This window comes from Pholcus phalangioides, unplaced genomic scaffold (assembly GCF_987345545.1).
Source record: "Pholcus phalangioides strain wild (caught in Gottingen) unplaced genomic scaffold, Ppha-v1.0 ptg000010l_1, whole genome shotgun sequence".
In the NCBI taxonomy this organism is placed as follows: Eukaryota; Metazoa; Arthropoda; class Arachnida; order Araneae; family Pholcidae; genus Pholcus; species Pholcus phalangioides.
Genome location: NW_028301603.1, coordinates 27254980 through 27279459, shown reverse-complemented (window position 1 = coordinate 27279459; position 24480 = coordinate 27254980). Strand labels below are relative to the sequence as shown.

The window sequence follows — 24480 nt, the reverse complement described above, 5'->3', positions numbered from 1 at the left end:
ACAATAACTACGGTTTCAGTCCAGCAGCTGTAGTGGTTGGTTGCACAGCTGCCTGGTCAACAGAGCGAGTCAAAAAAAGAAACACCCAAGATCACGATGATCTTTATTTTCTTGATTCTCGGACCGTTTTTCTCTTCGTCGGTCGCGTCCACGGTTCAAACAAATCCTTGCAAAGGTATATGAATATTATTTTATACTTTTATAAATATAAATTTACTGCGATATCTACAGAATATGTTATTATCAAGTTGTCCTGTGAAAATTCTGAGCGTTCATTGTAGGTGCATTTTGCAGCTACCGATGTATTTTTTTTTTATCAGTATTGAAATAAATATTTTATAGACACACAGCTATAAAACAAACGGAAAATTGGAATTCAAGGGTGGAATTACAAAATAGCACAAAGTTGAGGAGAAGAAGATAGAGGTAAATTCTCAACATTTTGGCCTTAATGGCACCGTCTACCCTTTCTTAGTTTTTAATGTGTCACTATAACATAATTATAATACCATATTTCTCAAGGGTAAGTAAGAATTAGTTTCTCTTGAATTCACTTTCTCCGTACCTACTTGCATTGGCTTTATCAACTATTAGCTATTATACCTGGCGCTGCCCGGGTTATCTTACTGAGAATATTGAAAAATGCGACAAACCATTATGAAGGCATATACATCCCTGAAATACATTGATTGAGAACCACGGTAACCAAAGTAAACATTCCGAAAGTGATTGTTGAGGACCAGGAACAATTGTTACCCAACAGTTTTTCGCCAGCTCTGACAAACTTTACGGCTAAGCGCAAATTGAGTCGTGTGCAGCGTTCGCGAGTGGGCGGGGCCCGAGCGCGATGACGCCAACACTCACCACGCGTAGCGAGGGGATGCGCATATTGGAACGCAGTTCATACTTGGAACGCAGGCCCCAGAGTGGAAGAGGGTTTTCGGAGGGCACGGGACCTTGGCGTTTGGTAGGCTCCAGGAGCCTGGATATTATATGTTAGTCATTAAAGAAAAAGTTAGCATTAAAATGAAGACATAACATTAATTAAAATATAAATTCCACGAATGCTGAAAAATATCTATTAAAATACCGTTTATAAAAACGTGAACACAAAAAAAAATAATAATAAAAAAATCAGGATTGATAACAATTCGAAATTAATGAATAATTAAAAAATTATTGAAAAATCAGATTTTTTTGATGAATTATTCCTTGATTGATGAAAATTCACAAGTATATAAAGGAAAATTATTCCGTAATTTAAAAAAAATAAAGGCTGAGTTACATAAATTAACGCAAATTTAGGATGGACAAAAATTAATGAAAATTAAGAATTTATAAAAATTTAGGATTTATGAAAATTCAGATGAAAATTTAGAGCTTACGAAAATTCAAAATTTAGAATGAATCGCAGAATTGATAAAAGTAAATAAAGATTATTATACATTATTATATAATTAATAGAAATTGGAATGAATGAAAAATTTGGAACTTGTGTGAAAAGTCAGAGCAAATGAAAGGATTTTGATCACAATTTAAAATTAATAAATAATTTCAAAACTGAAAAGTCATATTTAATGAGAAATAACTAGATTAATGAAACACCAGAATTAGTGAAATTAATAATTAAATTTCAGATTTAATGAAAAATAATTCCTCCATCGATCAATGAAATATCATAATTAATGCATATTCGGAATTAAAGCTAAATTCAGAAATTTAATGAAAATTATTTCGTAGGCTAATAAAAAAAGTGGATTTTTTTCTCTTAAAATTAATGAAACTTCTGGATGGATAAATATTAATGACAATTCAGGATTTTTAAACAAACACACAATTAATGAAAATTCGGTGTATCAATGAAAATTCCAAAATTAATGAATCCCATAATGAATTCCGAAATTAAAATAATTCCATAATGAATGAAAATTTAGAGCTAATGAAAAGTCGAAACGAATGAAAAAACAATAATATTTAATAAAAATTCAGAAAGAAATAAAATAATTCAGGAATTAATTTAAGAAATAATTGATAATACCGCGTTTATGTAAATAACATTGAGATTAAACAATAGTTAATATTGTTCTAATAATAGTTAATATTGTTCTAATAATAGTTAATAATAGTTATAGTTAATAATAATAGTTAATATTGTTCTAATAATAGTTAATATTGTTCTAATAATAGTTAATATTGTTCTAATAATAGTTAATATTGTTCTAATAATAGTTAATATTGTTCTAATAATAGTTAATATTGTTTTATAATTTATAAATATTGTTTTATAATTTATAAATATTATTACTCTTATGAAATTTTCATAAGAGAATGCGAACTCCATTAAAATGATTGCTTATTTTTAAAACACCCCTACCGAATACGAAGAATCGTGTACGTGCGACACCCACGGGACTGAAAATTTTGTCCGCTGATGGCGGTGTTTATACGACTCCGTTTATACGACTTTCACATTTATACGACGCGACGTCTGACTTCACACAGTCGCAGTTTAGTTCTTATATATACATTTTACGTTAGGGGCCGTTCAAGTATTACGTAAGCAAACTTTTAGCCATTTTTGACCCCCTCCCCCCCCCCCCTTGTCAGCAAAATTTCGTCATCAGCTCTGCCCCTCTGAATCCAACTCATATTTTCATAAAGGGTGGTTGATGACGTCAGCATTATCCAACCCCCCCCCCTCCCCCCCCCCCCATCGATGATGACGTAATACTTGAACGGCCCCATACTGCAAAAGTGATATACCGGTGATTATGCATATTCACCAATCGTCTCGGTAAAAAAAAGTTTCGTTAAATTTCACTACATTCATCACTTTTACCGGCGGTATGATAAATATGAAAAAAATTTATAATCTTTTCTTGATTAAACCAATTAATTATTTTTACCCGTGCATGTTACATGCATACACGTATTTTGAGATAAAAATGAAATTTAAAAAAAGCGAAAAAAGATAAATTGGTCTTGTAATGTTGGCTTTCTTCACACGTATCAACAAACAAAACCAACACTACCATTCGAATTCACCATCCCAGTCCATAGTTATGTTCAGTTAATCAAGTATTAAAAAAGTTATTGATTGACAATTTATCATATTTACCAGCATGACCTTGGAATTGAATATAATCGTAGTTAAATATGAGAAATTCCCGTTTTATGACTAAAAATTAATAAATTAGAGTTTGTCTGATTTTGCTGTCCGCTAAAGGGGGGGGGGTGAAATAGATTAAAGACCTATTCCACGGGACCGGGGATCAGAAAAGTGTCCGTTAACGAGGAGTGTCCATTATGGGAAGTTCCACTGTATAAAGGTTCCATTATATATAAACCATTATACGTAATACTGGCACTATTGAAGAAGTGACAAACAAGTAAAGGCATATAGACGTCCGAAACGCATTGCTAGGGAACCCCGAAAGTAATTGTTGAGGCTTAGAAACCATTGCTGCTCGACGATTTCATTTACCCTGCTCTGACGAACTTTTAAAGTATCCTATCGTTCAATCCGGGTCCTGTTTGGTATACATGCAAAATTTGACGACGATCGGTCTAAAATTGTAGATTTATATAGAGAGCATACATATACAGAGAGACAATCAATTTTATACCTATAGACAGTGGCGTCTTAAGGCATGGGCCCACCCAGGCACGGCCCGGCGGCCTCAAGAGGAAAAGGGCCTCACAAAAATGAGATCTTGTTCAGATTTTCGAGAATTTGCCTAGTAGAGCCTCAGAAAAATCATTTAGGAAAGGGCTATAGTCCTTACGTAGTACAGTCGAGCCGCTTGTTAGAACCACGCATAATGATATTATTCGAGTTATCACTTTTGCAAAGAACAAAACGGACTGATATCATAGCATGGGGGGAAAATTCGTTTGTAGTTATCGGAACTTTGGATAATGTTATCATCCCCCCCCCCCCGTCGAAAGTGTTCTTTGTGCATTCTGAAGCTAAGAGATTTAACCAATTTTTTTTTCTTGTAGGTTATCGTTATCAGGCTTCAAGACTATGTAGGAGGATAGGTGTTTTCTCCCCCCTCCCTTTTTGATAAACATTTCCGTACTTAATCATCACCTCCTAGAGATAGAAGGCCTCCACACTCTGCCTGTGACGTCAGTAAGTAGTCTATTTTCCCTCAGAATATTCAGGGGAAAAAAATTCCCTGCTCGTGCCAGTATCAATGTTGTGAGGAAAAGAAATGATCGAGCTCAGAATTGGCGATTTCTATGCCCCACATCCAATCACTATGCGGCTTTTGTGAGGCAATCAGGAAGATTCGACGCCAAAATAAGAAGAAACGAAATACGATGCTGTGTGGCAAACTTGCTAGGTAGTCTGAATGACGTTTATGGCAAACACTGCAGAGGCCTTCTATCTCTAGGAGGTGATGACTTAATCCGCCGTAATCAGTCAGTATATTCGCTGTGAGCCATGTACGCGTGGAGCATGGGCGGAGATACGGGAGGGGGAGACGTGTGCCCCAGCCACCAGCGTCAAAGGTGGAGTTGACTAATCTAATGTATAAATGTATATATAAATTGACGTCATCATCATCGTGCCCCCCCCCCCAGACTTCCAAGTCTATCTCCACCTATGGCGTGGAGCTGCTCTGACCATATAGTGGCCTTAACCTTTCTATAGTGAAGGCAAATGTATGACGAAAACCACCCTTTCCTTCGGTTCTTGATCAGCTTCTTTCAGTTGATCAGATTCAAATTTCTTTTTGCGAGAGACTATCTCAAGGAATCTGTAAAACATAGTGCATTTTTTAAAAAAAAATCGTAATTCGTGATATACATTAGATAGTTCTATTCTAATGCCTTGCAATGGCTGAATAACAAAAATGCAGTATTTTAGCTCAAAGAAAAAAAAAGTACCGTTTTAGAATAGAATAAAAGCAACGAGAGAGATTGAACATTTTGCTAACAATTATGTGGGAAAGAAAAACAGAGGTGTCCCGTTTTACCAATACTTGTTTGCCATACATCCCGTTAGACCTAACGGGACTTTTCGGATATAGTTGTCATTCGGCTATTATTATCAGAAACGCAGAGTCCCGATGTGATGACATTAAGTAGCTTGTGTGGACTGCACTAACTTCTCTTCTAAACCTGATAGATGAATGATGAAAAATAGATGAAGAATGAAAGAAACTTCACAGACATAGTGTCTAAAACCATTTTAGAAGCAAAGATTGGTGACTTGGTTCTTGTCAAACTTCCAAATAAAAGGTCAGTAAATATGTTAGTAGGGGGAATGAAAAACGCAACAGCCCTTCCCACTCACTTCAGAAGAAAAAAAAAAAGATGAATTCTCTCCTCCTCACGCTCTCTTTCCCTTGAAAAAATCCCGCGTACGCCTGTGCAAACAATCCTAATAATGGAAATTCAGTTGTTGTTGTTGTTGTGGCACCAGACAAGCAACCAACGTTCAACTAATTTCTTGAGACATATGTATACTTTTCAAAAAGGAGCATTTCTACAAAAAATTACTAAATTTATAATAGAATTATTTTTTTCTTTTCTCCGGGGGCATTTACAAAATGGGCTGCTTTACAAAAGAGGAAAGTAGTTCAACAGGTAGCGTACGGGAGTGGTATAAGAATATTTAAATACACTCATGTCCATAAATTAAGGATAATTCAGAATCACACGGAAATCGAAATCTAAAGTAAAAATTTCACCTGTAGAATTATCACACACATCTGCAAGAATGATATGCAAATTTCAGGAAGCCACCAGATGATGCCGATAGTACGTCACAATGACGAGAGTGTAAGAGGAGGGTATATAAGGAATGGTGACAAAGAAGTGAAATTGTTCACAAGAGTTCTGTAAGGCGCTCAGTGCCATAAGCGAATAGTTATGACACAGAGGACGAATGTGGATGATTTTTTACGTGGTAGAATTATCGGCACAGAGTAAGAATAATATAGAGCGCGCGCGAGGGATTACAATTGAAGCAAAGATCCGGAGTCACGTGTCTCCGGTCAAAAGGCTGGTCAGGGAATCTCGCTTTCAATGCTTTCCTTATGACTATTCGTATGACGATCTACACGCGCTGTCTTATTTTTGATTAGAATGGCCAACACTTGCGCAGCTTTCGGATGTTCTGAACGGTTTAGAAAAGGGGGACCAGTATCCTTTCACAAGGGAATACTTTTTTGCTTATTCCCCTTCTTATAAATTAAAAATTGGAATATTAAATTGACGATTCAATGGATTTCTGACGTAGTCTCAGTTTTTAACGATTCCATTTTGGATTTAACTCAATTAAAGTTCCAAGTTTTGGTAAAATTCAAATGTCATGAGCCATTATTAAATGTTTTAATAGAATTTTTGGTAATAAATGATTGAAGTAGTGAGTTTTAATTGAAATATACGTCTCCGCAAGATTTGGCGAGATTTGGCGAGCTAGTGAGTTTATTCGAGTTTCGCTCAACTTGAAGAAAATAAGCTTTTCATAATGAGGAATTTATGGCAAATATTTTATTCAAATAGAATGTAATGAAAACGCACCCTCTAGACAATGGCAGTTTTGCATAAAAATGTATAACTACCTCTAGATCTGAAGATCTGAAGTCACTATGTGTACCTCAGATGTTAACTTGAAGAAAGAATCATTCTAAAAACTACTTAATGCCTAAAAAAATGAAGATTCACATATGTATACTTCTGGAGCGAAGAGGTTACACATATGTCACATGTAACATACATTTACGTACTCTAAATTATTACATATATACGCTACACGAAATTTCATTTCTTATAATTTAGAAAAGTACTGACGATGAGGTTTTTGCAATTTTCTTGAAAAATTCATTTTATTCCTGAAATATTATGTAAGTGTTTACATTTTTGTGTGATAAGGTTATAAAAGGTTTTTCAAGAATGACTTTTACTTATTGTTTAAATATTTCATGACTGAATATGGTATGAGTGAGAATGTGTTACATTACATAACATAATGTGATGCATTATAATTATATACTCAAAATAAATGTATGATTAAAGTAATTTTAATGTTCTTGGAAGATAATTTTTATGTTTTAATAATCCCTAGTTAAAATAAATTTTCGAAATTAAAAGTGGCAAAGTGAATGAGAAGAGAATATTTAAAAATATAAATGAAATAGGCTGTATATATAAGAGATAGGTTATATATATAATAAGATTTAAAAACTCAAAAGTCTTAAATTATTAGGAATTATCCCTTTTGGAAAATAAAAAAATTTCGTTTTTCAATATTTGTTTATATTATATAGAATTGATTTTTTTTTTCTCGAATCCCTCATTCCCTAAATATTTTACAAAAGAATGAACGAAATTCATTGAAGAAATGAAGGAAAGTTTTCATCAACTCGATCGAGTCAAATTTCGTTACAACAACATCCTAGCATTAACACGAAATCACTATGTTCTGCGAAAATGAGCCAAATGTAACAGCGCAGAACCTGTTCTTTCCCCGACAATACAGCTCATCTTTTCTTCACGTTCGACAAGTTTTATGAATAGCGTGCGCGGTCTATTATATCTTTAGTCTATGATTATCGACCGCCTGGAATGTGGGCGTACTCAGATGGAAGTATCCGAGGAACTTGGAATTGACCAAAGTGTCATCTCTAGGCTTTGGCAACGATTCCAAGATAACGGAAATGTCAGTAGACGTTACAGTACAGGTCGCCCAGGAGTTACAATGCCGAATGAAGACCGGTATTTGGCAGTAACTGCCAAAAGAAGCAGACGGAGCACAGCATTCGACCTGTCTCGTCAGCTATCTGCAACCACGGGTACCACAGTTTCAAGGCAAACCGTGTACAGACGTTTGGGAGATATTGGTCTGTATGCTCGCAGGCCTGTCAGATGCGTTCCGCTCACGGCAACTCACTGTCGGCAGCGATTAGCCTAGAGTAGAGAACATACAATGTGGACATCGTCACAGTGGGCTTGTGTGATGTTTTCCGACGAGTCCAGGTTTAGCTTGCAGTCTGATTCACGTCGAACTTTCATATGGAGAACGCCAGGTACCCGTTACCACCAAGACAACATCATTGAACGACACCGTTACGGTGGTGCAGCATTGCTCGTTTGGGGTGGAATTATGCTGGGTTCCAGAACAGATCTGCATGTTCAAACCGGAACCATGAAAGCCCAAACTTATCGGGACATCATTCTGGAACAACATGTACGTTTGTTTAGGGGTGCCATGGGCGCAGAATTTGTGTTTATGGATGACAACGCCCGTCCTCACCGAGCAAACATCGTAAACGAATGCCTTGAATCTGAGGATATAACCCGTATGGAATGGCCAGCATTCTCACCTGACTTGAATCCGATAGAGCATGTGTGGGACATGCTTGGCCGACGAGTTGCATCAACCACCTCCTACATGTGTACCGGAACTTCGGAGAGCATTGCTTGCTGAGTGGAGTGATCTTCCCCAAGATCAGATCGATAATTTGATACTCAGCATGCCTAGGCGTTGTACGGACTGTATTTCATCGCATGGGAGACATACAATGTATTAACCATCATACCAACCATGTAATAGAAAGCTTTTGTAAAGGAGATATTTTTTACAATTGCTCCTGGGAGCAAAAATCGTAGTTTTTATGAATGGTATCATACATACACCATCGTTTTTGTTCTTTATCTTTTGTTTAATAAATGGGCTTTATGAATAAGTAACGTTTGTTTTGTTTCTGAACCTTTATTTGCCGGAGCTGGCATTATCCTTAATTTATGGACATGAGTGTATTATGATTCTTATAGGGAGTTATTCAACATTCAAGGCAGTTATCTACATTTAAATTTTCGAAATCCCTTTTAAAAGGAAGTCGATGAAAATATGTTATAGTGCGAGCACGGAAAGATGGTGTCTGACCTTGTATGGCCACGAAAAGAGAAGATTCGTTCTTCAATAGGGGGAAGAACTTCAGCAGCAACCTTGTTTATTTTCTTTTTTCCCAATTTCTCCCTACCGAAGAATGAACACTCCCTTTTCGTCATGAAGGTCATACCCTAGAGGAGGTATAATAGATATAATGCATATGTTCTAATATCTCCTATCATTACCCTTATACCTCCTCTAAGGGTCATACAAGGTGAGAGGTCATCTTTTCATGATCACACTATACCTTTTGATTAAAATAGTGATCATTCTACAGTGGAACCTCCCATAGCGGACAACTCCACCGACGGACACTTTTTTTGAATCGTATCGACGGGATGTGTTAATATCCATTAACGGACACTCCTCGTTAGCGGAAAAAATTTTCGGTCTCGTCGGTGTCCGTTATCGAGAGGTTCTACTGTAAAATGCGATTTTTGAAGCGGTTCTGAAAATGTGTCGTTTTGAAGGAAAAAAAAAATCCCCGAATGCCAGTAGGAAAACCGATTTGTTACGTTATCCTTTTGAATGAAAAATACTGAAGTGAATGAACAAGATTGATATGTTCCCTTTTTAGAAATGGCCATCTTTTATTGTAATTTCTACCAAGACTATTATTCCTGTTTTCATAAAACCTTGTTGCATAATCCGTCAAAGATTCAGAAACCGTTAGCTTTTCGAAAAAAAGTTTAAATGTTCTCTTTTGAAAATAAGCTCCTCAACTATATTATGTGAGTGGTTGCTATCATTTAAGTTGACAAATCGCCGTCTCGCGCATTTTTGTAATGTTTGAAATACACGCAGTCGAACATCGATTTAACGAGTCAGATAAAATCGATATTTCTATTGGTTAAATCAAAGAAAATCGTTATAACGAGGTTGAGATCGACACAAATATATATACACAATAAACTTCTAAGAAATTCGTTAAATCGAGGGCTTTGTTAAATTTTATTTCGTTTGCCGTTGCCGTCGTTTCGAAGTACCGAGCCTAAGCTTTATTTCGTTCATTAGTGTCCGACTGTACTTTATTGCAACCCTTACCACCATGTTTACTGAAATTTGACTGAAGTCGTTCATTTTTATTATTGTTATTTTGTTTATCTTTTTTTGCACACCGCTTACGCAATTTATTCACGATTCCGTTTGACGCCCCTAAATACCGATTGCATCCCTCGGATAAAACTTCTATTAATGTTTTATCCGGCATTTCAGCAACTGATAGTTTCGAGGAAAAAAAATGATTGGATCAGATAACTCCCCTTCCCTTTGCTATACTACACGGGGACATTTTTCATTCTATGTTTATTTTTGCTGATTCTGAATAAAAGATTTTCATATTTCAAAAACTGCGAACACAGCTTTCAAAAACACGAGTATCGCGTTTTAGTTTCGATTTTCCCAACCCAATTGGAATTCGATAGAATTTTTTTGTTTTACATGATATCATATTATTAATTTTCATTCCTTTAAGTTGGTAATGACCGATTCCATTCGCTAATTGGGGAAAAACAAATGTTTATGATTACAAACTTTTCCGAAAGAACCGCAGTCCGATTGATAGATTTTTGTGTGCCCGGTCGTACACATAATTATAATACTCGTAAGTTATGAGGTTGGGAAGTAAATGGGGAAAATAAAATGCTGAACCACTCACGAGGGGGAGAGCTGCTATAAATTTGAAAGCTTGTCATTTAGTAATCAAATCAGGCGATATTCGTGGATACGGGGAGGGGGGGGGCATTGCCCCCCCAGCATCAAAATTGGAGTCAACCGATCTAATATAAATGTATACCCTTGCCCCCTCCCCCAGGCTTTCAAGTCTATCTCCGCCTATGCGACTTGCTATTGCGCCTTCGCTAGAGCCGCAAATTGGCTAAAATTGGTCCATGGGGGGGAACTTTTTTAGCGTTTGTGGGAAAGTTTGAGAGTTTTTATCAAATAAAAATTATTTAAATATTTTTTTAATTTTATGCAAAGCTTTATATTTATATGCTAAAGCTAAATACTAGGCTAGTTGTTTTTACCTATAGATGTTGGTACATTAATTCTAAATTTGTGGAGAAAAAGTTACTCAAAAGGGAAATATTGGCTCGAGATGAGATTACCATCACACTGCATCTAATGAAGTTCGAGCAGGTCCAGAAACAAAAACCATAGGGCCAAGAGACAGATTTAACGGTGGGAGCACCGGGCGCGTGCCCAGGGCCCCAGCTTCTAACGGCCCCGAAAAACCCAAACTTCACACTTTTTTCCAATTTAAGGGGCCAAATATGTTCTTTTGCGCCAGGGGCATCGACCGACTTTCATCCGAAACTGATAAGGCCTCAATTTTCAAAATTCTTCTGAACTTACCCTTATAGTAACTGTAAATAATTTTTGTACCGATTGTGTATTATTGTGAGATCGAATTTTCAACATACCTAAAGTGAAGACAACTTACAGAAACTGAAGAAATTCGTTCTCCTGAAATATGGTGAGAAAGTGTTCCGTACAGATGAAACAATATTGTTTTGCAAACTGTGTTATACTAAAGTTGCCGCAGAAAGGAAATCCACATTGCTGCAGCACATCAATACCGAAAAATATAAACGAGGTCTTCAATGACTAGAGAGCGGGAAAAAAAATTACCGTTTTTATACATTAAAAAATTTCTGTGTGTGTGTTTGGTACATTAACTGTATAAAAAAAAATTGAAAGCTATGTTATTGATTCTCCGATACTCGTGGTAGTTAGTAAAACGAAGAATTTTTGTTCATACAATAGGTAATCGTTTAAAATAGTTTAGACTGCATCAACACGTCTGATTATCATATTATTTTGCTAAAACTAATGTTATCCGAGATAGGAATGAAAATTTCCACGTTTTTTGTTTTATAAGGCATATTTACTGTTTTTTAAGGGCATAAATGCATTTTTTATAGAGCAATTTTTGACAAGTTTTGGGGCATAAAAATCCTAGCCCTACTAATGAATATTTTCAAACAGCTTCGATTATGCGCGACAGAAGACGTTGTTGGTCAACTTACACTGGTGAAATAAATTAAGAGAATTTGCATATTATCGAATTTCATGAAAAGAACTGAACTGAGTGTAAAACCACTACTTCTCGACAAAAATGCAAATCTTGTGCGTCAAATACGTAAGCGTACACGTGTGTGTAGGCGGAGCCAGTAGAGAAGCAGGCTTTATAAGCGCGTAAGTTAAGACGCATTTCGTTCGCTAGCACACCTCGTCGAATTTCTTGGTGTTATTTTGCAGCAATCGGTTAATTTCAAATTGTAACAGTAAAAATGAGTAATCACCAACGTTTAGATGATGGAATGAGGTGGCGAATTGTGGGGAGGCTAGAAGTAGGCCAATCTCAAGTACAGATTTGTAGAGAGTTCAATTTAACGCCCAGCGTCGTGTGTAACTTATGGAAACAGTTCCAGGATACCGGATCCATCGAGAGAAAGCCTGGGCAAGGTCGTCCAAGAGCTACGACGGCCAGAAAAGATCGCCATTTGTCGATTATAGCAAGGCGTAACAGGAGTGCTACAGCTTCTCAGCTCTCTCGTGACTTGTATGCAGCCACAGGAACCCGTGTATCAAGGGTGACTGTTTTCAAAAGACTTCATGAGAGAGGGTTGTTTGCAAGAAGACCTGCTGTTTGCGTCCCGCTCACTTCTACGGACAGGAGAATCCGTTTATCATGGTGCAGAGAGCATAGAGATTGGAGTATGGATCAATGGGCGACCGTTCTCTTCACTGATGAGTCCCAGTTCATCCTAAGCACCGATTCTCGCCGTACGTTCATATGGATAGAACCAGGGACCCGCTACCTACCCTCCAATGTCCGCGAAATCGACCATTATGGCGGAGGAGGTTTAATGGTCTGGGCAGGCATCATGTTGGATGGCCGCACACCTCTCCATGTCTTTGAAAGAGGCACTGTGACTGGTGTGAGGTATAGGGATGAGGTCTTGGAGCCCTATGTTCGCCTTTTCAGGGGTGCAGTTGGCCCTGAGTTCATTTTAATGGACGATAACGCGAGGCCACATAGAGCTCTTCTGCTCGACGATTTTATAGAAAGTGAGGATATTCGCCGGATGGATTGGCCAGCCAGATCTCCAGACCTTAACCCTATAGAGCATGTCTGGGATGCTCTGGGGAGGGCAATTGCAACTCACAACCCCCCTCTGGGAACCATCCAGGGAATGAAAACAGCGTTGCTGAACGAGTGGGATCAATTGCCACAGGAAATGATAAACTGCCTTATTTCAAGTATGAAATCACGCTGCGAGACCTGTATATCTAAGTATATACAGACCTGTATATACCTGTAAGAGGGGACCATACCCCCTATTAACCCATTTTTTTGTTTATTCTGCAACCGCTGTTTCATACCTTTCGACTCCAACGAGTGTTACGCACGATCATGCGTGTGTATTACAATTATTGAATGGTTATTTGTTTTGTATTGTATCAATGTATGTACATATCAAATTTCATTAAAATCGGTACAGAGATTAGAGATAATATAGTTCTAGAGATAATCGACCAAGTCTGCAAATTCTCTTAATTTCTTACACCAGTGTATATATTCAAGTTACTGTATGCTAAACATATTTTTGCTGCTCGATTTCAGCTGGAACTTTTTGTCAAGAACAATTTCAGTCACAAAAAATGAGGAATGCATCAGTAACTTAAGTACATAAGTTGACCAATAACGTCTCCTGTCCGTCGGAATCGAAACTGTTTGATAATATTTATCAGAATAGCCGCTGGGTAATGTTGAATCCTTTTTTTCAGGAGTGGTGCAAAGCCTCCCGGATTACAGTAATTAAAATGAATGCACATATAAGACCGATTTATTTATTTCTTTAGGCCGATGCTCGGTGTGAATGCCACATTGACTTGTTAATTTATGAAAAGTGGTAGTACAATACACACAATTCGTAAAACTTAAATACTGTTACTTCTGGAAGAAACGCGGCATGACTTTATATAGGCACTATAACTACGAGTTAAAAAGATAAAGGGTGTATAAGCACTTATCACGCTGTATCTTATATTGTAAATTGTAATTAATGACGAATTTTAATTGGTAATTTGACTGGTAATTGACGATTAATGGATAAAGGAATCATGGCTATGACTAATAGCATTCTGCATCTTTCAAAGAAAGATTAACTAATGTGTGTCTGTCTCAATTTCTAGTCTCTATACAGAATTAGGATGTGCCTTTACATTTAGTGATTCTTTGCAGGTTTAGCGAACAACGTGGTTAGGTACTCTGTGGAAGTTTCGAACTGCAACGTTCCAACAAACTGCACTCTCATAAAGGGAACCACTCATTACTTGAAAACTACTTTTGGTACGTATCACCTAACTTGTCGACAATATCTAATTAATGCACATTCACTCTTTCGAACATTGCAGCAGAAGCCCATCATTTATCGTGTGAACGGTCGTCGCTCATCGTTTTGGCCCATCATTCAGAAGAGAATGGTAATTGTATCCAATTGTCTGTACTTTCTTTGTAGGCAACTCCAACACATGTTCAATTTCAAATCACCGTAACGATAACCCTTGAAAGGGATGTATAATTTGGGAGTAGCGATCTCGATACTTCGCATCGGCATTGGAGCCGGGGTTACTGAAGTTGCTCGAGCATCACAGAAGTATTTTATAATACAGGGCCGAGCAACTCCACAATCAATTTAGAAAACAAAAAATTCTACTTGAAACTCAAGCCGAGTACCCACAGGGCTTTAATACATTTTGTACGACTCCTAATAGGCCTACCTCGAGAATATAAAATTCAGCATAAGTATCAACTATGTGTGATTCAGTGAGCACCGCGGTGCTCATAATAGGTGATATACCTCTTTATTATCGTAAACAAAGCATGCACAAGTCTAACAGCTCAGACTCAGACTCTTCTCTTTCGGGGAAAATCAGCAACAGAAATAGTCATAATGCTTTGCGAAGTTTTCCAAGACACGACCTATTTGAGCCGCGCAAGGGTTCGCGAACGGTTTAGTTTTCAATTTCTTTTTGGGTCGAAACATGGTGAAGTGTTAATTGAGCCAGCCCGTCATCTGGTCATTTTTCGATAAGCGGAACAGGCAAAAGCAGTCGAGAAAATCGGAATGCGACGATTTGATCGCTTCAGCAGTACTAACTGGAATCTCTTGGAGCTGATGTCAATCAATTTTTGACGCAAACAAGTTCTTTTGAGCCTGTTATTGAAAAAACTACGGTTTGATGACAGGCTAAAAGAAATCAGACTTCCATCAAAGATATCGATTAGTCAACTGATGCGGGGGACATGCAACCCTGCAGTGCTTGCGTGGGAGACGCCACGCGCCTTGTTATTTTAACGGAACAATATGCCGCGCGAGCACTGCAGTGGGAGCAGACTGATGCATGCAACATCCTTCTCGTATGTCTATACAAGTACTCACATACATGCTGTATTTTGCACGATATTGTACAACAGAGATCAGCAACTTTTTCGTTCCGCGATATTTTTGGCTTGGCGGGCCAGAAACTTGTACAGAATATAAAGGGTGGCCACATGACCTGTATTTCACGGGATATTCCGGTGATTTTGGCCCTCCCAACTTTTCCGTAAAATATCCCATGTTCCCCCCCCCCCGTTTAAAAAATCAAAAATTATAATTATTTTCACGACGTATAAACTAAATTACGATAATTAGGTCACTATCATAATTAATTATAGTCATATAAATACAGGGTGATTACTTAATTCCCTTTGCCGCATCTTACTGGTGAACCGTTTATGCTAGAGGCACACTTCCAATTAGAACAATTATCCAAATAACGTGTACACCTTAGATACGTGATCCATGTTGCAAGGGGTTGTATAGTTATCGAAATAAAAAATAATAATAAAACCTGATTAAAAAGTTGTTGCCTTGTCTTTTCTGAAGTTAAGAAAAAAAAATTCTAGTGCAATGTTCGCAGAGATATTTAAATTCAATAATCGGAGGAAAATTCGAAAAAAAAAAATAGCGTAAACTATATGTATATAACAGACAAGTTTTTTTTTCTGGCTTCAGGGGAGACAGGGCAACAACTTTCTGATCGAGCTTTTGTGGACAGGATGTTCTTATAAAAAGTTAACATTTTTAACTATACAACCCTTATGACATATCTCAGTTCTACATGATCCATGATCCTGTATATTCATCTCATATATTTGTCAAACGTGTATTTTTTTTTTTTTTTTTTTTTTTGTGAATTACATATTTAACCATTGCGACTTGCAGTCGCCCTTTATTTCCCGCTATTGGAAATTTTTCAGCAATTTTAGCGGTAATTAACAACTTTACTTGCATTTGACTGACTTTTTTTTTTACGGTAATTAGCAACTTCATTTGCATTTGACTGAGAAAATTTTCGCTGTAATTGGCAATATCCCGTATGAATCCTGATTTCCTGTATCTTTATGAAAAAAATATGGTCAGCCTAAGTATTTGTCGTATGTTCAATAATATTTTTCTGATGGAAACCCCTTTGCGGTCCGGAGGTAATGTACACCTGTATTAGAAAAATTCACAGAGTGGAATCTTCGCGCTGTCCAGGGCCGTAATTAAGATATTTGTGTTGTTTCGCCGCTCCACAATTTAAAATTTGATAATTTTATAATAGTGTTCTTTGTTCCCACATTAATTTTGCCACCCGAGGAAGTCGCCCCCCCCCCCCACTCTCTAGTTCTGACCCTGCTTCTACATGCATGTTGTACGGATGAATAATTCCGTATTTACGGGAGTCGAGGTGGATCCAAGCATCGGGATGTTAATGAAATTTACCTTTGAAAAAACTCGTGTTCTAACGATATAAATAATTCTTTTATAAATGCGGAGTCGATTCTTTTCGTCGAAATCATTGAATCAGTGGAAGAGAGAAAGGATTTTTTTTATTTATTGCCGTATAAGCTAGGTACGTACTACAACGTCGCCGCTCGTCATTTAATGAAATCACTTTCGCATAAAGGGAAAGTAAACGTCAAAACAAGATATTCGTGTGTTATTACTCGTAAAATGCTGGAGAAAAAACACGAATCACGAGGCCTTGATGGAAAAAAAAAAGCGGCTTTGCGTCATTGAAATCACTGGGGATTTATTTATTTTTATTTCAGTCTCATGAAATGCGTGTGTAGGGATAAGCGAATGTAAAATGCCAACGAGTCGAGTCCGGATGTCGAAGACATTCGGAAAGACATATAATGGGATAAATAACTTACGATGGGAATTTATTTTTTTCATCATGATGCCACTTTTTCTTCGAGATGAATAACTCAACTTGATAAATATCATCGACCAGATTGTGAAATTTATGATAACTGCCCGTTCATGACTAATTTTTTGTCTCGTTCTTTTTTTTTTAGTCTTCAGAAATTTTTTTTTTGTTCAGCTGTACGACTCGGTCACGGTCACGAGAGCGCAACGAAGTTCGATGTCCTCGAAATGCTCTGGCTTTTATAACGAAATCGAAACCTGAAGCAACGAATCCAAGCCGATCATCGTGAATAAAGGAAGCAATTGGTTTCATTTCGTCCATGATTTTCGAGCCCGATTTTGACTTGAAACAAATGTATCGACACTTCTGACAAAACATTTCGATTCGTTTTTCAAATACTTTGCTTTAAGCTTTCGTCCCGCACTTTACGCGATTAATTGGTTCCACAAAATAATCACTTGAGAAGAAATCGCGTTAAGTGAGTTGAATTTAACACGGGTAAGATAAGAATGGCGGGAGTTTCTTCATAGAAGAATAAAGTGCAACAAATCTGTCTAACCCACAGGCGGCGAAACCATAAATCTGCACCTCTCTCTACGGAGGTCCCCCCCCCCCCACGTCCTCGCGTGCATAAAATGATCGCGATGTTACAAAAGACGAGATCAAATGCGCACAATAAACCAAACCCAAATAAATGGTCATGAAAATACTCGGGCAACTATTTTCTGTTCTGGATTTCGAAACAGGGAAACAATTATAATGAATAATTTGGATTGATTCATGATGATGATGATGCATTCACTTCATCAATGTTTCGTTTGATTGCAGTACCTGCCATCAACGTTCCCGAAGCGACAACATTCAGAGTTTTTGGTCTACTGGGACCAGTTCGAGTGCCATATTCGACCACAAAAGACGTCTGCAGAGTTTCCATCAAGGTCGCCGATGGCAGCAGCTGCTCTGCGAGTGCAGGGAGTTTCAAAAAAGGAACCGCCTACTACCACGTAGCAGAATTCCCGGTCAGCCCACTTTATCCCGAAGTAAGATAATGTGCAGTATGAATTTGATTATACACACAAATATTGATATATTATCTACACAGTATTCATATAGGCCAGGGGTTTCCAGCCTATGGGTCGTGACCCAGACTTTATCCCACAGAGCTTCCGAGATGGGTCGTACGAATACACTAACGGACAGCGATTCTTGAGCTATCAGTCACGACCCAAACTTGATTTTCAAGGGCTTCTTAGATGAGTCCTATAAATCCACTTACAGTCCTGTAGTGAATGGACTTATTGCCTCACTGTGGTTTCACTAATTTAGAAAAACAAACAGTCCCATGGGTCACGAAGCTGTTTTTTTGCTGATTTTGGGTCACAGCTGACGAGCTTAAGAACCTTTGGTATAGGCCACCTTTGTCTAGAAGTAAGATAGTATTGTATGGAGCAATTAAACACTTAGGTTTATTTTTCACACACTGTATTTGTATTGGCAGATGGGTCTCAAAGTTCGATTTCAATATTCGTTACCGAAGAACAGGAATTTGCTTTGCTACGAGGTCCCTGTCATTATCGGGTGAGTGCCTTGTTTATTTGAATTTTGGAAAAAAAATTATACATTCCATTAATATGAAATTTATCCTAAAAGTTTATTATATTTCACTTTCATTCCCACATGCAGTAAGTATTTGTGCTGTCCAGTGCCATATTCATTTACATTATATACTGTCCCTGCATTTCACCACACAGTTGAGTTCAAAAAAGCATGGGTTTTTATTGGATGTAGTACACCAAGGGTGCTCAATATTTTCAAGAGTCTGAGACACTTCATTGGTTTAAAGCAGAGTTGGCAGGTTTTTGACTGTTAAAACTGTCGTGTCAAAACCTCAAACATTGCTTTTCAATATTGAAATTTCCATTGGAAATGCAAGCATTAATTGTGTGTAATTTTATTGCATTTAACGTGACAATGTAATGCAAAGAATAAATACTTGATATGATTGTAAATAATTTTCTGCTCTCTACAGAATTATATATATTTTGGACAAAATATATACTATTTAATATATTCTTCAATTCGAGATGAGACTCTCAACCTTCAAAAATTTCAACGGCTTATATATGTGTATAGATATAAACCATCTGCTGTACTATTTTCATAACATACAGATAGGTATTTAGAAAGTTCTTTTACACCATATATGTAATGTTGATTTCTGTTATTGTTAAATTATTTAGATAATCACAGATTATTTAAAATAGTACCCCTTATTGCACATAGCATTAGAATACAGCTAGCAATCAAAATACATACCGAATCGTAAGACTAAAATGTCCAAATTAAAAATTTGGCAGTGCTGGGCTTGTATATGATGCATAAGAATGATCATGTTATATATATCTATAGTGTTCAAAATATTAATTTAAGTTTTTGATAGCTTAAACCAGTTTTTGATGCTTTTCATGTCAAAAACCAAGCCTTGGTTTAAAGGTGCATATAAATTAGCACATTAATCATGCAATGTAAGCATTCGCAATTGATTGTTCAGTAATTTATAGTGTTGTGATCGATTCTTGAGCTGTTTGAACTGGACCACTGGGAATCAGTATTTTTCAACAAACGCAAAGGAAAGAAAAGGAACAAAGAGGAATTTTGTGTACCCATGAATGGATTAGAACCACTGCAGCGGGTCATAGGTTACAAGATGTGCATGCTAATGTATATGCACCTTAAAAACATGTCGTAAACCACTAAAGTGATCCGGAAATGTGTCGCTCGCTGCTTAAGTGATCTACAAATGTGTCGCTGGCTGCTTAAGTGATCTACAAATGTGCCTTGGGTCACTTAAGTGACCTACAAATATGCCTTGGGTGAAGTAAGTGAAGGGAGAAAGTGCCGCAAGCCACTTAATTAAAGTGAGAATGTGCCGCAGGCCACGTAATCTGTAAATGTGGCCCAGGTCACTGAAATGATCTGTAAATGTGGTCAAGGTCACTCAAGTGAACTTTTCCATGAGTCACTTTGAATGAACTTTCCATCATCTGTTCATGTGTTGATTGGTTCTTAAGTGATTTGGAATGTGCCTCTGGCCACTTAATTTAGGGTAGAATGTTTTGCGGGCCACTTGAATGATCTGGGACTGTGCTGTGGGTCATTGAAGTGATCTGGGACTGTGCTGTGGGTCATTGAAGTGATCTGGGACTGTGCTGTGGGTCATTGAAGTGATCTGGGACTGTGCTGCACTCCACTTAAAATATGTGGAATTGCACCACGTACTTAAGCAATCTGGTAATGTGCCACTTAATTCACTTTTTTCAAAAGTAAGTTTGCGGTCACAGGCTACATCAGGTGACTCCAATAGCTGTATATAGGCTGTGGGCCATGGTTTGAGCATATATGTAGTACATACTGGCGTACCTGCCTTGAGCCGAGATTTCAGTGTTTCTTGCAATAAAAAATAAACCCTTCCCCCTCCCTTCGGAAGTAAAAAAATAAACCACCCCACCTTAAGAAAATCCTGCACATGCCTATGGATGTACATATATGTAATGAGACATGTATGTTATGTCCATGTTTTCAGGACTTTCAGTTTGTGTCCCTCCTTGCTCTTTACCAAATTTTTGCCCCCACCTTCACACTTTTTCTAAAATTTCTGCTCTTCCCGAATTTTTACACCTCTTCAGCCCATTTTGAATGTCAAACCCCTCATTTCCTAATTTCTGTTCTTTTTCACTTCCCTACTTCAATGACATCATCTTCCATTTCCAAGCAGATTTACCAATTTTCAAATTTCGCTACTACGCAGTGGCATATTCATGGGAGGGGGCATAGTTGGCCCATCCCTCAGGGCAGCAAGTTTGGAGAGGCAGTGAATTTGTACTGCCCACAGGTGGTAAAACCATAAATCCGCCTATGCCTAGAGAGTGAGGGACTAGGTCAATGAGTGACCAAATGATCTAGAGCAGTGTTTCCCAACTGGTGTGCCGCGAGATATTATGGAGATAAATAAAAAATATTACAGTCCACTTAAGGTCTTAAAATAAATCTAGTCGAATAAATTACTCTCATGCGTGATAGACTTATCAGATAAGTCACCATCTATGGTTGCAGTAATGTGAGCTTTTGCCTGAGTCCGCCTGTCCATATACGGCCCCATTCAGAGCACACGAGCTCTAAGGAAAGATGATTTGTTGGCTTTGTGGTCTAGAGCCCTCACCCGGCAAGTGAGAGGACGTAGGTTCAATTTCCCTCAAAGACAGTTGAATTTTCTTTCTAGGATTCATCTTCGCATCAGCCAGCTGTCGAAACCTTTGTAATAATAGTGGTGGGTGACATAATCTTCGGATAAGCTGAAAGACTTCATTTTTCAACACTTATGAAGATTGCAAGATGCAATAGATATGTACTTTCCATCTCTTTCCACTGAGAATCTCGACTGGGTTGTCTCACAGTTTGATTTCGCAAACAATGCGGAGAACCTAGATTTCACTGCTTGCCGAACCATATGAATTTATTGATTTTTGCGCTGATTCCACACTCAAAGGTAAGTTCACCAAGAGTGAAGCGTCGATGGCAGTTTTTTGGCTTGAATTGAGAGAGGAGTATCTTAATCTAATGAAAGCAATTAAAGCACTTTCACCCTTTTCAACATCATATAATTATATGCGAGCAAGCCTTTTCTGATTATGGAGACAACAATTTTTACATTTCTCGTCATACAAAGCAATAAATACACTGCAAAGCCTTGAGAACGATATGGGTGTTTCGTTGCTAACTGTAAGGCCTGATATCAAGTGTTCGTGCTATAAGCCTCAGTCTAAAGTTTCACATTAATGAGTAAACTCTGTATTCAAGGAAGGGTGCCTCAAATTTTGACATTATTTCCAAGGGTGCTGCGAACTCCAAAAAGCTGAGAAACACTGATCTAGAGAGTGAGGGACTGGCCTACATAGAATATGTAAACATGAGTGTGAGAACATGGGATTGACCTGCTAGAGCATGTACAAGCATGTGAGTGATCAAAACAGTATAGTGTGTGAATGACCTTGAAGTGACAGACCACTACTTGAGCACACACTATCTCTGCCCACATGGCTACACTGCAATTTATGTCTGTTATACAGTTGATTTGCAAAGGAAAACATCTCTCGGTAGTCACCCCAAGCTCGTTAAGGAAAATATCTTATCTTGATTCTTTCCTCAGACAAAACCTGGAACCTGACTGCAACCTTCACTACAGTAGATGAGCATCTAAACATCGTACCACTTGGGCATTACTCACATCTTGGGAGTGACAGACCGGTCAGTGAGTAACTAAAAGAGTGACCTACAGTGTGTGCAAGCATGTGAGTGCCCAAAACAGTAAACAGTGCGCAAGCATGCGATTGACGAAATCAGTGACTTAGAGAGAGTATGAGCATGAGAGTAACCACAAGAGTGATAGAGGCCCATTTATAGACGTATTTATAGGGTTGGGGGATCAAGTGGGTTATAGTACAGGTAGGCAAATTCGAGGAATGAATGGTCACAAAAACAAAAACCAGACAAGAATGGGAGAAGGGCAGAAAAATGTTTAATTTGTTTAGATGGCAAAGCCATAAATCTGCCTCTGCCACTAGAACCACTGCAATCTCGGTTCCAATCTATCATAGCACCTACTATACGCAACAGTGCTGATGTATATTATTCAGGTAACTTCCTTTTTGAAATAATATAGGTAAATATGAGTTTCTTTTGACAATCATTTTGAATCATGTACAGTCATATACATATGTATGTACTGTCTTCAATCCTCAGGTCACAAAGGGGAAGAAACCGAGGTTAAAACTCAGTGATCTGCATCACCAAGTTGATGATTCACCTCTGTTCAGTTGGTTTCCATAATTTTTTTTAGAGCTGTGGAATCACGATGCCAGTGATTTTCTATCCATAATCAAGTAAAAACAATGTGACTTTTGTGATTTCTGTTATCTAAATTTGCCGATTCAGTGAGTTTTTGTGAATTAATTTTGAATTTTGTAAGTTACACATTGTCTTACTTTCCTGTTATGACTTATGATTAATTTTTTAATCTGATTCGTATGTATTTTCTTGTACATCCAGTAATAGTTTTGATGTAGTCGAATATTTATTTTATTTGTATTGTCTTGTATATTGCACAATAATATCAGAGTGGTCATAGATGTACTGTAGAGTCTCAATAATCGGAGTCCCAAAAGTTCGAGATGCTGGAATTTGAAAAAATTCTGTGTCATACCCCCTTTTTCTATATTTTTTTGCAAAGCACATGCTTTATTTCATCTTTTTTTTACTGTTCGAATGAATGTAATTTCATTTTTTCAAAGAGTTTAAATCCCTAGGCCGAGATTTTTCGTGGAACCCCCCCTCCCCCCCCCCAAATTTTTGTGAATTCTTTTCAGAAATTTTTGTGAAATCACTGATTATGTATTGTTAGTCATTAAAGCTTAAAAAAAGTTTGTCTACTTTGTTTATATTTGAAGTGGTGAGGGTAAAAAAATTTGTTTTGATGCTTCAGTAAAACTGCCTCCAATCGCTTATGCCCATATGGTGGATAAGGCCAAGAGAACAACAGTTACTGAAGTTTTTATCACATGGACACATTTATTGATTTGAATTAGCTGGTGTGTGAGCAACTAACATAGGTGTCCCTTTAGATCACTGGTTCCTGACCTGGAGTGATATGGCACCATTGCATTCTGCGCAGACAAAGGATGAAAATCAAGTGGAAGAGGAGCATGGTGGAGGTAGCATCAATTCAAGGGGAAAGACAAAAGTCAAATGAAATCATGACATGCCCCTAGCGTACAAGTGGGGAAAACATTAAAATAGGAAGTGCAGACAAAAAAATGTGTCTTTTCTGCAGACAAAAAATGTCAAGTCTTTGTGAGAAGCACCTAAGACTCGGGGGCAGCTCATGGGCAGTGCTGCTGCACATAGCACCGCTCTAGAATGGAATACCAAATCGAGTTAAAATGACAAAAGAAAGCTTTGTCAACCAAAAAACATTGTCAGGGTGCCAAAAATAGGTCCTGAATGGGTAGAGATTTTTTTTCTCAAGGGTATCTCAAAAATAGGTCCAGCACCGGTAGATATTTTCTGGATCCGCACCTACTCAGACTAATGTTTACGAGAATCATATGTGATGACGTTTTAATTTTCAAAAAAGTAGAAAGAAAAACTGGCTTTTTTGAGTTTTTTTGACGATATAGTGGAAGCTTTCCACTTGCTGTGTAACCAAAATTTTTTCCGTATTTTTTATATTATGTCTCTAACAATCACTTGCAAATCACAGATTA

General features: G+C 37.5%; 1 protein-coding gene across 1 annotated transcript; it reads left to right on the top strand.

The window, feature by feature from the left end:
- On the top strand, positions 1-23855 carry LOC149081182 (NPC intracellular cholesterol transporter 2-like). Its single transcript, XM_089237968.1, has 5 exons — positions 1-175; positions 14160-14267; positions 17990-18201; positions 18660-18739; positions 22961-23855. Exons 1-5 carry the CDS (start codon positions 97-99, stop codon positions 22986-22988), a joined length of 507 nt encoding a protein of 168 aa, XP_089094094.1. The 5' UTR covers positions 1-96; the 3' UTR covers positions 22989-23855.
- The last annotated feature ends 625 nt before the right edge of the window (positions 23856-24480 follow it).

What these genes read in the sequence shown, in the direction of transcription:
- LOC149081182 (XM_089237968.1), top strand. Translation starts at nt 97, where the DNA reads ATGATCTTTATTTTCTTGATTCTCGGACCGTTTTTCTCTTCGTCGGTC. An exon ending in TCAAACAAATCCTTGCAAAG is followed by an intron (nt 176 to 14,159) that starts GTATATGAATAT and finishes GATTCTTTGCAG; the next exon opens with GTTTAGCGAACAACGTGGTT. An exon ending in TTACTTGAAAACTACTTTTG is followed by an intron (nt 14,268 to 17,989) that starts GTACGTATCACC and finishes GTTTGATTGCAG; the next exon opens with TACCTGCCATCAACGTTCCC.